Here is a 12,003-nt window from a genome sequence, read left to right as displayed (position 1 = left end):
CCTCGGGGAAATCCCCTCCGTGCCTTTCAGTTCTGCGCGGAGGGGTTTCCTGTACGGGCTGCTCCTGCACACCCTCAACTTTGCCATCCTCGCCGGCCATCCGGACACGCCATGGCGTACCATCTTGCCGTCCGGAGGAGGCGGGGGTCCCCGATGGAGGGCACTCTACGCAGGGGTCCTCCCACTATTCATCGGGGACTTGGCCTGGAGGGTGGTGCACGGAGCAGTGCCGTGCAACAAATTTTTAAGCCGGTTCACGGACTCCCAGGCCGCCTGCAATTTCTGCGGTCTGGAGGAGTCCGTGTTCCATGTTTTTATTGAGTGCACGAGGTTGCAGCCCCTGTTCCATTATTTGAAGGGGCTGCTCCTGAAATTCTGGCTGCACTTCAGTCCCACTCTCCTGATCTTTGGGCACCCTGTGCGGAGGGGAGCGGGTAGGTCCGAAGGCCTCCTCGTAGGACTGCTCCTGGGCACGGCCAAGGGTGCCATTAGCCGGTCCAGGCAGCGGGCGGTCGAGGGGGTCGTTCAACCTGACTGCCTGCCTCTCTTCCGCTCTTACATCCGGTCCAGGGTGTCCTTGGAGATGGAGCACGCGGTGTCCACCGGTACGCTCGCGGCCTTCCGCGAGAGGTGGGCACCGGAGGGACTGGAGTGCATCATCACGCCCGGCAACCAAATTTTAATTTGATTTTACGTTTTAAAGTTTAATTTGTTTTCATTGCCGGTGCTTTTAGTGTCCCCCTCTCCTTTTATAGGGGGCACTGGAAAAAAATTTGATTTTAGCGCCCCAAAAAAACCAAAAAATAAATAAATTTTAAAAAAAAGGGGCCTTGAAAATGTCTGCTGTGTCACCCAGGTCGGGTGGCATGGTTTTAATGTTTATGTTTTTGCAGGTAAACTCAAAAGAGTTTCATGACATCATCTGAGAATTCCTCATCGGCGCCAAACCCCGGAGTCGGCGCCTCACAACTTGAGCCGCCTCGGGGAAATCCCCTCCGTGCCTTTCAGTTCCGCGCGGAGGGGTTTCCTGTACGGGCTGCTCCTGCACACCCTCAACTTTGCCATCCTCGCCGGCCGTCCGGACACGCCATGGCGTACCATCTTGCCGTCCGGAGGAGGCGGGGGTCCCCGATGGAGGGCACTCTACGCAGGGGTCCTCCCACTATTCATCGGGGACTTGGCCTGGAGGGTGGTGCACGGAGCAGTGCCGTGCAACAAACTTTTAAGCCGGTTCACGGACTCCCAGGCCGCCTGCAATTTCTGCGGTCTGGAGGAGTCCGTGTTCCATGTTTTTATTGAATGCACAAGGTTGCAGCCCCTGTTCCACTATTTGAAGGGGCTGCTCCTGAAATTCTGGCTGCACTTCAGTCCCACTCTCCTGATCTTTGGGCACCCTGTGCGGAGGGGAGCGGGTAGGTCCGAAGGCCTCCTCGTAGGACTGCTCCTGGGCACGGCCAAGGGTGCCATCAGCCGGTCCAGGCAGCGGGCGGTCGAGGGGGTCGTTCAACCTGACTGCCTGCCTCTCTTCCGCTCTTACATCCGGTCCAGGGTGTCCTTGGAGATGGAGCACGCGGTGTCCACCGGTACGCTCGCGGCCTTCCGCGAGAGGTGGGCACCGGAGGGACTGGAGTGCATCATCACGCCCGGCAACCAAATTTTAATTTGATTTTACGTTTTAAAGTTAATTTGTTTTAATTGCCGGTGCTTTTAGTGTCCCCCTCTCCTTTTATAGGGGGCACTGGAAAAAGGAAAAATTTGATTTTAGTGCCCAAAAAAAAACACAAAGAAAAAAAAAACCCAAAAAAAAAACCCCCCAAAAAAAAAGAAAAGGGCCTTGTAAATGTCTTGTGTGTGTCATCCAGGTCGGGTGGCACGGATACATGTTTTATGTTTTGCAGGTAGACTCTAAAAGAGTTTCATGCACAAGGACCCCCAGGTCCCTCTGCACCTCAGCATGTTGTAATTTCTCCCCATTCAAATAATATTCCCTTTTACTGTTTTTTTCCCCAAGGTGGATGACCTCACACTTTCCGACATTGTATTCCATCTGCCAAACCTTAGCCCATTCGCTTAACCTATCTAAATCTCTTTGCAGCCTCTCTGTGTCCTCTACACAACCCGCTTTCCCACTAATCTTTGTGTCATCTGCAAATTTTGTTGCACTACTCTCTGCACCCTCTTCCAGGTCATCTATGTATATTGTAAACAGTTGTGGTCCCAGCACCGATCCCTGTGGCACACCACTAACCACCGATTTCCAACCCGAAAAGGACCCATTTATCCCGACTCTCTGCTTTCTGTTCGCCAGCCAATTCTCTATCCATGCTAATACATTTCCTCTGACTCCACATACCTCTATCTTCTGCAGTAACCTTTTGTGTGGCACCTTATCGAATGCCTTTTGGAAATCTAAATACACCACATCCATCGGTACACCTCTATCCACCATGCTCATTATATCTTCAAAGAATTCCAGTAAATTAGTAAAACATGATTTCCCCTATGAGAGGAAGCTTGCAGGAAACATAAAAACTGACTGCAAAAGCTTCTATAGATATGTGAAGAGAAAAAGATTAGTGAAAACAAACATAGGTCGCTTGCAGTCAGAATCAGGTAAATTTATAATGGGGACAAAGAAATGGCAGGCCAATTGAACAAATACTTTGGTTCTGTCTTCACTAAGGAAGACACAAATAACTTTTCAGAAATATTAGGGGTCCAAGGGTCTAGCGAGAAGGGGGAACTGAAGGAAATCCTGATTAGTCAGGAAATTGTGTTACGGAAATTTATGGGATTGAAGGCCGATAAATCCCCAGGGCCTGATCGACTGCATCCCAGAGTACTTAAGGAAATGGTCCTAGAAATAGTGGATGCATTGGTGGTCATTTTCCATCATTCTATCGATTCTGGATCAGTTTCTATGGATTTAAGGGTAGCGAGTGTAATAACACTTTTTTAAGAAGTGAACGAGAAAAACGAATTATAGACCGGTTAGCCTGACATCAGTCGTGGGGAAAATGTTGGAATCAATTATTAAAGATGTAACAGCAGCGCATTTGGAAAGCAGTGACAGGATCGGTCCAAGTCAGCATGGATTGATGAAAGGGAAATCATGCTTGACAAATCTTCGAGAATTTTTTGAGGATGTAACGAGTAGAATGGACAAGGGAGAGCCAGTGGATTGGTGTATTTGGACTTTCAAAAGGCTTTTGACAAGGTCCCACAAAAGAGATTAGTGCGCAAAATTAAAGCACATGGTATTGGGGGTAATGTATTGACATGGATAGAGAACTGGTTGGCAGACAGGAATCAAAGAGTAGGCATAAATGGGTCCTTTTCAGAATGGCAGGTAGTGACTAGTGGGGTACCGCAAGGTTCAGTGCTGGGACCTCAGATATTCACAGAACCAGGTGTCACATTCTAAGGATAAGGGGTAAGTGAATTAAGACTGAGATGAGGAGAAACTTCTTCACTCAGAGAATTGTGAACCAGTGGAATTCTCTACCACAGAAAGTTGTTCAGGTCAGTTTGTTAGATATATTCAAAAGGGAGTTAGATGTGGCTCTTACAGCTAAAGGGATCAAGGGGTATGGGGGGAAAGCATTGAATGGTGGTGCAGGCTCGAAGGGCCGAATGGCCGAATGGCCGACTCCTGTACCTATTTTCTATGTTTCTATAACGGGCAAAAATCTGGCAGATGGACCATAATGTGGTAAAATGTCAGGTTATCCCATTTGGTAGGAAAAAGAAAAAACAAAATTATTTAAATGGGGACTATTGCAAAATGCTGTAGTACAGAGGGATCTGGAGGTTCTTCTACATGAAACTCAAAAAGTTAGCATGCAAATACAGCAAGTAATCAGGAAGGCAAATGGAATGCTGGCCTTTATTGCAAGGGGGGTGGAGTATGAAAATAGGGAAGTCCTGCTACACCTGTACAGGGCATTGGTAAAACCACACCTGGAGTACTGCGCAGTTTTGGTCTGGAGTGGTCTCTATTCCCATGCCGAGGAGATTGCTACACCAGACAGGAGGGGCAACATTTGGGGACACGGATTCCCCACCAATTCCCATTCCCCTTCTTTCTGGTGGATAATGGAGGGGCCACTGTGTGTCATGTGCAAGTCAGTAAGAATTGTCAGTAAGCTCTTTCCAATTGGACATTTTATTCAGTAGAAACTTTCACACACTATTGTAGATTTTGTACCAAAGATCAATTTAGGATTAAAGTAAAAGTTCATAATTTTATTGCAAACTAACTTTCTGTTGAGAGTTGCTGAATTAAGGGGAAAGATAACACACCGTGTTTCTTAAATGGACACTGCAGCCCCGAGAACACAATCAGCAGTATATCCAGAATATTAAAGTCCAGCCCAGTTATAGGGTTATTAACATCAGCAGAAACAAATCCCAACTGTCAGAATGAACATGGTTCAGTTGGGATGTGATTAACAGCAGTAATAACAGCAGATTCCAACCCCTGCAGTCACTTGTGAACTCGCTGGTGTGTCAGCAGGTGGGATGACTGAGTGAATCCCTTCCCACACTCAGAGCAGGTGAATGGCCTCTCCCCAGTGTGAACTCGCTGCTGTTTCACCAGGTCGGATGAACAAGTGAATCCCTTATCACACACGGAGCAGGTGAATGGCCTCTCCCCAGTGTGAACTCGCTGGTGTCTCAGCAGGTCAGATGACCGAATGAACCCCTTCCCACACTCTGAGCAGGTGAATGGCCTCTCCCCAGTGTGAACTCGCTGGTGTGTCAGCAGGTCGGCTGAACATGTGAATCCCTTCCCACACTCAGAGCAGGTGAATGGCCTCTCCCCAGTGTGAACTCGCTGGTGTATCCGCAGGATGGATGAACAAGTGAATCCCTTCCCACACTCAGAGCAGGTGAACGGCCTCTCCCCAGTGTGACTGCGTCGATGAATTTCCAGCTCAGACGGTGATCTGAATACCTTCCCACAGTCACCACATTTCCACGGTTTCTCCATGGTGCGGGTATCCTTGTGACTCTCCAGGTTGGACGATGGGTTGAAGCCTCGCCCACGCACACAACACGTTTACAGTTTCTTCGCGCTGTGAATGGTGCGATGATTTTTCAGGCTGTTTAAATGGTTAAAGCTCTTTCCACAGGCAGTGCACTGGAACACTCACTCGGGGGTGTGTGTCTCGGTGCTTTTCCAGTCACACTGATGTTTGAAATCTTTTCCAACAGACAGAACAGGCAAACATTTCTCCTTCCACTTTCAAAGGCCGATGATATTCAGGTCCTGATGAATCAATTGACTCTGTCAGATCTTGACGTGATGTTTGGTTTGTGTTTCCTGTCTGAAAATCTCCCCTTCTAATATTCTGTAAAAGGAGATAATAAAACTCATCGCTGTCAGTACAAGACAGAAATTCAGGATAGACACATCTAGTTTCCATGGAACATTCTTTCCTCTCTTGTTCTTCCAAAGCTGTAAATCCCTATCCCACACATTGTCCCTCCTGCTGTGCTGAAATCCAAACCCATCGCACATTTCTAGACTGTTTCTCCTCCACTCCCAGTTTTCACCACCAATTCTGGCTGGGTTCAGTTCTACACTCACTGGTTCCCCTCCCTCTCCACCCCTGAAGGTGCTGACTATGGCTGGACCCAGTTCCACATTCACTGGTTTCCCTCCCTCTCTTCCCCTAAAAGTGCTGACTCTGGTAGTCGCCAGGACTGTCAGTGTTTACAGAGGATCCCCAGAAGTGTGTCTATATTTACAGGGGGTCCCCGGGAGTGTGTCAGTGTTTACAGGAGGTCCCCGGGGGTGTATCAGTGTTTACAGGAGGTCCCCGGGGATGTGTCAGTGTTTACAGGAGGTCCCCGGGGATGTGTCAGTGTTTACAGGAGGTCCCCGAGGGTGTGTCAGTGTTTACAGGAGGTCCCCGTGGATGTGTCAGTGTTTACAGGGGGTGCCTGGAGATTGTGTCGGTATTCATAGAGGGTTCCCGTGAGTGAGTCAGTACTTAACTGGGGGTCCCCGGGAGTGTCTCAGTGTTGACAGGGGGTCCCCAGGGGTGTGTCAATATTTGCAGGGACCCCCGCTATTGTGTCGGTGTTTACAGGGGGTCCCTGGGAGATGTCAGCATTTATCGAGAGTTCCCGGGAGTGTGTCAGCATGTACGGGGATTTCTGTATTTACAGGTAGCCCCCGGGAGTGCGTCAGTGTTTACAGGGAGTCACCGGGAGTGAGTCAGTTTTTACAGGGGTCCCCGGTAGTATCTCAGTATTTACAAGGGGTCCCTATGACTGTGTCAGTATTTACGGGGGTCCCCGGGAGTATGGCAGTATTTACAGGAGGTTCCCGGGGAATATGTCAGTGTGTACAGGGGCTGCCCCCAAGAGTGTGTCTGTATTTACAGGGTGTCCCCGGGAGTTTGTCTGTATTTACAGGGTGTCCCCGGGTGTGTGTCAGTATTTAGAGGGTGTCCCCGGGTGTGTGTCTGTATTTAGAGGGTGTCCCCGGAGAGTGTGTCGGTATTCATAGAGGGTTTCCGTGAGTGAGTCAGTAATTAACAGGGGAAATCCCGGAGTGTCTGAATGTTAACAAGGGGTCCCCAGGGGTGTGTCAGTATTTACAGGGACCCCCGCTAGTGTGTTGGTGTTTACAGGGGGTCGCTGGGTGTTTGTCAGTATTTACCGGGAGTCCCCGGGAATGTGTCAGTATTTACAGGGGTCCCCGGGAGTATGTCAGCATGTACAGGGGGTGCCTGTATTTACAGGGGATCCCCGGGAGTTTGTTTGTATTTACAGAGGGTCCCCGGGAGTGTGTTGGTTTTTACTGGAAGTTCCCGGGAGTGTGTCAGCATTTACAGGGGATCCCCGTGAGTGTGTCACTATTTACAGGGGATCCTTGGGAGTGCGCCTGTATTTACAAGGACCCCCGATAGTGTGTTGGAATTACAAATAGTCGCCAGGACTGTGTCAGTATTTACAGAGGATCCCCAGGAGTGTGTCTATATTTACAGGGGGTCTCCAGAGGTGTGTCGGTGTTTACAGGGGGGCCCGGGAGAGTGTTCATATTCATAGAAGGTTGCAGTGAGTGAGTCAGTACTTAGCAGGGGGTCCCCGGGAGTTTCTCAGTACTGACAGGGAGTCACCAGGGGTGTGTCAGTATTTACCGGGAGTCCCCGGGAGTGTGTCAGTTTTTACCGGGAGTCCCCGGGAGTGTGTCAGTTTTTACAGGAGGTGTCCCTGGGAGTGTCTCAGTATTTACAGGAGGTCCTCTGGAGTTTATCTGTATTTACAAGCGGTCCCTGTGAGTGTGTCAGTTTTTACATGGGTCCCCGGGAGTGTCTCAGTATTTACAAGGGGTCCTGGTGACTATCAGCGTTTACGGGAGTCCCCGGGAGTTTGGCAGTATTTACAGAGGATCCCCGGGGATTATGTCAGTATGTACAGGGGCTGCCCCCAGGAGCGTGTCTGTGTTTACAGGGGGTCCCCAAGGGTGTGTCAGTACTTACAGGGGGTCCCCGGGAGTGTCTGTGTTGACAGGGGGCCGCTGGGAGTGTGTCAGTTTTTACAGGGTTCCCAGGGAGTGTGTCAATATGCACAGGAAGTGTCTGTATTTACAGGGAATCCCCGGGAGTTTGTCTGTATTTACAGGGGGTCCCTGGGAGTGTGTCGATTTTTGCTGGGAGTTGCTGGGAGTGTGTCAGTGTTCACAGGAGATCCCCGGGTGTGTGTCATTGTTTACATCAGGTACCCAGGAGTGTGTCAGTAATGACAGGGTGTCCACGGGAATGTGCCCGAATTTACAAGGACCCCCGATAGTGTGTCAGTATTTACAGGGGTTCCCCGGGAGTGTGTCAGTGTTTACAGGGGTTCCCCGGGAGTGTGTCAGTGTTTACAGGGCGTCACCGGGGAATGTGTCAGTATGTACAGGGGGTGTCCCAAGAGTGTGTCTGTATTTACAGGGGATCCCCAGAAGTTTGTCTGTATTTACAGGGGGTCCCCGGGTGTGTGTCGGTTTTTACAGGGAGTTCCTGGGAGTCTGTCAGTATTTACAGGGGTTCCCTGGGAGTGTTTCAGTATTTACAGGGAATCCCCAGGAGTGTGCCCATATTTACAAGGACCCCCGATAGTGTGTCGGTATTTACAAGTAGTAGCCAGGACTGTGTCAGTATTTACAGAGAATCCCCAGGAGTGTGTCAGTGTTTACATGGGGTCCCCGGGAGTGTGTCAGTGTTTACAGGAGGTCCCCAGGGATGTGTCAGTGTTTACAGGGGGTGCCCGGAGAGTGCGTCAGTGTTTACAGGGGGTCACCGGGAGTGAGTCAGTTTTTACAGGGGTCCCTGGTAGTGTCTCAGTATTTACAAGGGGTCCCTGTGACTGTGTCAGTATTTACGGGGGTTTCCGGAAATGTGGCAGTATTTACAGCAGATCCCCGGGGAATATGTCAGTGTGTACAGGGGTGCCCCCAGGAGTGTGTCTGTATTTACAGGGGATCCCCAGGGAATGTGTCAGTATCTACAGAGGTTGTCCCAGGGAGTCGGTCTGTATTTACAGGGTATCCCTGGGTGTGTGTCAGTATTTAGAGGGTGTCCCCGGGTGTGTGTCGATTTTTACAGGGAGTCCACAGAGAGTGTGTCGGTATTCATAGAGGGTTCCCGTGAGTGAGTCAATAATTAACAGGGGATATCCCGGAGTGTCTGAATGTTGACAGGGAGTCCCCAGGGGCGTGTCAGTATTTACAGGGACCCCTGCAAGTGTGTCGATGTTTACAGGGGGTCGCTGGGTGTTTGTCAGTATTTACCGGGAGTCCCCGGGAATGTGTCAGTTTTTACAGGGGTCCCCGGGAGTATGTCAGCTTGTACAGGGGGTGCCTGTATTTACAGGGGATCCCCGGGAGTTTGTCTGTATTTACAGGGGGTCCCCGGGAGTGTGTCGGTTTTTACTGAGAGTTCCCGGGAGTGTGTCAGTGTTTACAAGTGGTCCCTGTGAGTGTGTCAGTGTTTACGTGGGTCCCCGGAAGTGTGGCAGTATTTACGTTGGATCCCCGGGGAATATGTCAGTGTGTAGAAGGGGTGTTGCCAGGAGTGTGTCAGTATTTACAGGGGATCCCCGTGAGTGTGTCACTATTTACAGGGGATCCCTGGGAGTGCGCCTGTATTTACAACAACCCACGATAGTGTGTTGGAATTACAAGTAGTCGCCAGGTCTGTGTCAGTATTTAAAGAGGATCCCCAGGAGTGCATCTATATTTACAGAGGGTCTCCAGAGGTGTGTCGGTGTTTACAGGGGGGCCCGGGAGAGTGTTGATATTCATAGAAGGTTGCAGTGAGTGAGTCAGTACTTAGCAGGGGTCCCCAGGAGTTTATCTGTATTTACAGGGGTTCCCGGGATTGTCTCAGTATTTACAAGCGGTCCCTGTGAGTGTTTCAGTTTTTACAGGGGTCCCCGGGAGTGTCTCAGTATTTACAAGGGGTCCTGGTGACTGTATAAGCGTTTACGGGAGTCCCCGGGAGTGTGGCAGTATTTACAGAGGATCCCCGGGGATTATATCAGTATGTACAGGGGCTGCCCCCAGGAGTGTGTCTGTATATACAGGGGATCCCCAAGGAATGTGTCGGTATCTACAGGAGGTGTCCCAGGGAGTGTGTCAGTATTTACAGGGGGTCCTTGGGATTGTGTCGGTTTTTACTGGGAGTTCCCGGGAGTGTGTCAGTGTTTACAGGGGCTCCTCAAAGTGTGTCAGTATTTACAGCAGATCCCCGGTTGTGTGTCAGTGTTTACAGCGGGTATCCAGGAGTGTGTCAGTAATAACAGGGTGTTGACAGGAGTGTTCCTGTATTTACAAGGAACCCGATAGTGTGTCAATATTTACAAGTAGTCGCCAGGATTGTGTCAGTATTTACAGGGGATCCCCAGGAGTGTGCCAATACTTATAGGGGGTCCTCGGGATTGTGTCAGTGTTTACAGGGGGTCCCCAGGTGTGTGTGCATATTTACAAGGACCCCCGATGGTGTGTCTGTATTTACAGGGGTCCCTCGGAGTGTGTCAGTGTTTACAGGGGGTCCCTGGGGGTTTGTCGATGTTTACAAGGGGTCCCGGGGAGTGTGTCAGTATTTACAGGGGTCCCAGGAATGTGTCTATTTACAGGGGTCCACGGGAGTATCTGTGTTTACAGGGAGTCCCTAGGGATCTGTCGATATTTACAAGTGTCCCTGAAACTGTGTCGATATTTACATGGGGTCCCTGGGAGTGTGTCAGTTTTTACAGGGTGTCTCCGGGGAGTGTGTAAGTAGCACACGGAGTCCCCAGGAGTGTGTCAGTATTTCCAGGGAGTTCACCGTGGAGTGTGTCAGTATTTACATGGAGTCCCCGAGGAGTGTGTCGGTATTTACTTACTTGGTGACTGAGGTGAACTCGCCCCAGATGTTGGGGCACTCTCTGCTGGCTGTGAGCCTGGGCTGGGCCCAATGACACGGGAGTGACATCTAGCCTGACATCTATAAAAGATCGGACAGAGACTGGTGTCACAGAGGAGTCAGCAATAAATGTCTTATTTTAACTAACCTCCGGTGTTCTCCAATAATGTCCCAAGATCTCCTCCTTTTTGAGGCAATGACCCCCACACTGGGATGTAAGGTTTTGCTGACAAGCTATTCGCCTGTGAAGGGCTTCACAACCAACCCCTAAACATTGCCTCTCCCGTGCACAGGCTCTAGACACACACTCCATACACGCTTACCCCCCCTCACAAGGGTCACAGAATCGTAGAAATTTACAACACAGAAGGAATTCATTTCGGCCCATCGTGTCCACGCCGGCAGACAAAGCGCTATCCAGCTAAATCACATTTTTCAGCCCTTGGTCCGTAGCCCCGTAGGTTACAGCACTTCAGGTGCATATCCAAGCAATTTTTAAAAGTGGTGAGGGTTTCTGCCTCTACCACCCTTTCAGGCAGTGAGTTCCAGACCCCCACAACTCGCAAATTTCCCCTCAAATCCCCCTACCAATTACTTTAAATCTATGCTGAATGGTTGTTGACCCTCTGCTGAGGGAAATAGGCCCCTTAGTGAGGCCTCACCTGGAATAGTGTATTCGGTTTTGGTTTCCTAATCCGAGGAAGGACATTCTTGCTATTGAGGGAGTGCAGCGAAGGTTCACCAGACTGATTCCCGGGATGGCAGGACTGACATGAGGAGAGACTGGATCAACTGGGCCTGTATTCACTGGAGTTTAGAAGGGTGAGAGGGGATCTCATAAAAACATATAAAATTCTGATGGGACTGGACAGGTTAGATGCGGGAAGAATGTTCCCGATGTTGGAGAAGTCCAGAACCAGGGGAGATATTCTAAGGATAAGGGGTAAGCCATTTAGGACTGAGATGAGGAGAAACTTCTTCACCCAGAGAGTAGTTAACCTGTGGAATTCCCTGCCGCAGAGAGTTGTTGATGCCGGTTCATTGGATATATTCAAGAGGGAGTTACGGTCAAGGGGTATGGAGAGAAAGCAGGAAAGGGGTACTGAGGGAATGATCAGCCATGATCTTACTGAATGGCCTACTCCTGCACCTATTTTCTATGTTACTGCTGTGAGGTGATGATGCGCCTGTTGCCCGGGTTACTGCTGTGAGGGGATGACGCGCCTGTTGCCCGGGTTACTGTTGTGAGGTGATGACGCGCCTGTTGCCCGGGTTACTCCGTCTCGCGGGCACTGGGACACTGAAGCCCCGCCCACTCATTGTTCCAGGCCAAGGCGGCCGCACATGCGCTGTGACCCCGCCCTGCCCAAGATGGCGGCCAGAGACCCCGTTAACACGGACCTGTCACCGCGGGGCAAACACTATCACCGCGGGCTCTTATTCTGCGCCTGAGGCCTACACCGGATGTTTATGATGCTCGCCGGCCCACCCGCGGGTCCACATCCTCCCCCGCGACCACTATCTCCTTCCGCCTACCCGAAGCGTCTGTTCCACCAACATCCGGCTGCTCTGGCCACGCATGCTCACTGAGTGAGATCCG

General features: G+C 50.5%; 1 protein-coding gene across 2 annotated transcripts in view; it reads right to left on the bottom strand.

Moving 5' to 3' along the window:
- LOC139254096 (zinc finger protein 229-like) overlaps window positions 1-11,988 on the bottom strand; it is a 97,547-nt gene extending 85,559 nt beyond the window's left edge. The window contains exons 1-3 of one of the 2 annotated variants that reach the window (XM_070873644.1): window positions 11,940-11,988; window positions 10,384-10,484; window positions 4,491-5,354 (exon numbers count right to left, since the gene is read on the bottom strand). In XM_070873644.1, coding sequence (XP_070729745.1) covers window positions 4,491-4,993 — 503 coding nt within the window. In that variant the 5' untranslated portion in view covers window positions 4,994-5,354; window positions 10,384-10,484; window positions 11,940-11,988. Of the gene's footprint in view, window positions 1-4,490; window positions 5,355-10,383; window positions 10,485-11,939 lie in introns of those variants that run through there. The other variant, XR_011591998.1, reaches the window with a different exon arrangement.
- Between the last annotated feature and the right edge of the window lie 15 nt (window positions 11,989-12,003).

The sequence above is a fragment of the Pristiophorus japonicus genome, unplaced genomic scaffold (genome assembly GCF_044704955.1).
Source record: "Pristiophorus japonicus isolate sPriJap1 unplaced genomic scaffold, sPriJap1.hap1 HAP1_SCAFFOLD_534, whole genome shotgun sequence".
NCBI lineage: Eukaryota > Metazoa > Chordata > Chondrichthyes > Pristiophoridae > Pristiophorus > Pristiophorus japonicus.
Note: the sequence above shows the minus strand (reverse complement) of the source record. Positions and strands in the feature narration are given on the sequence as shown.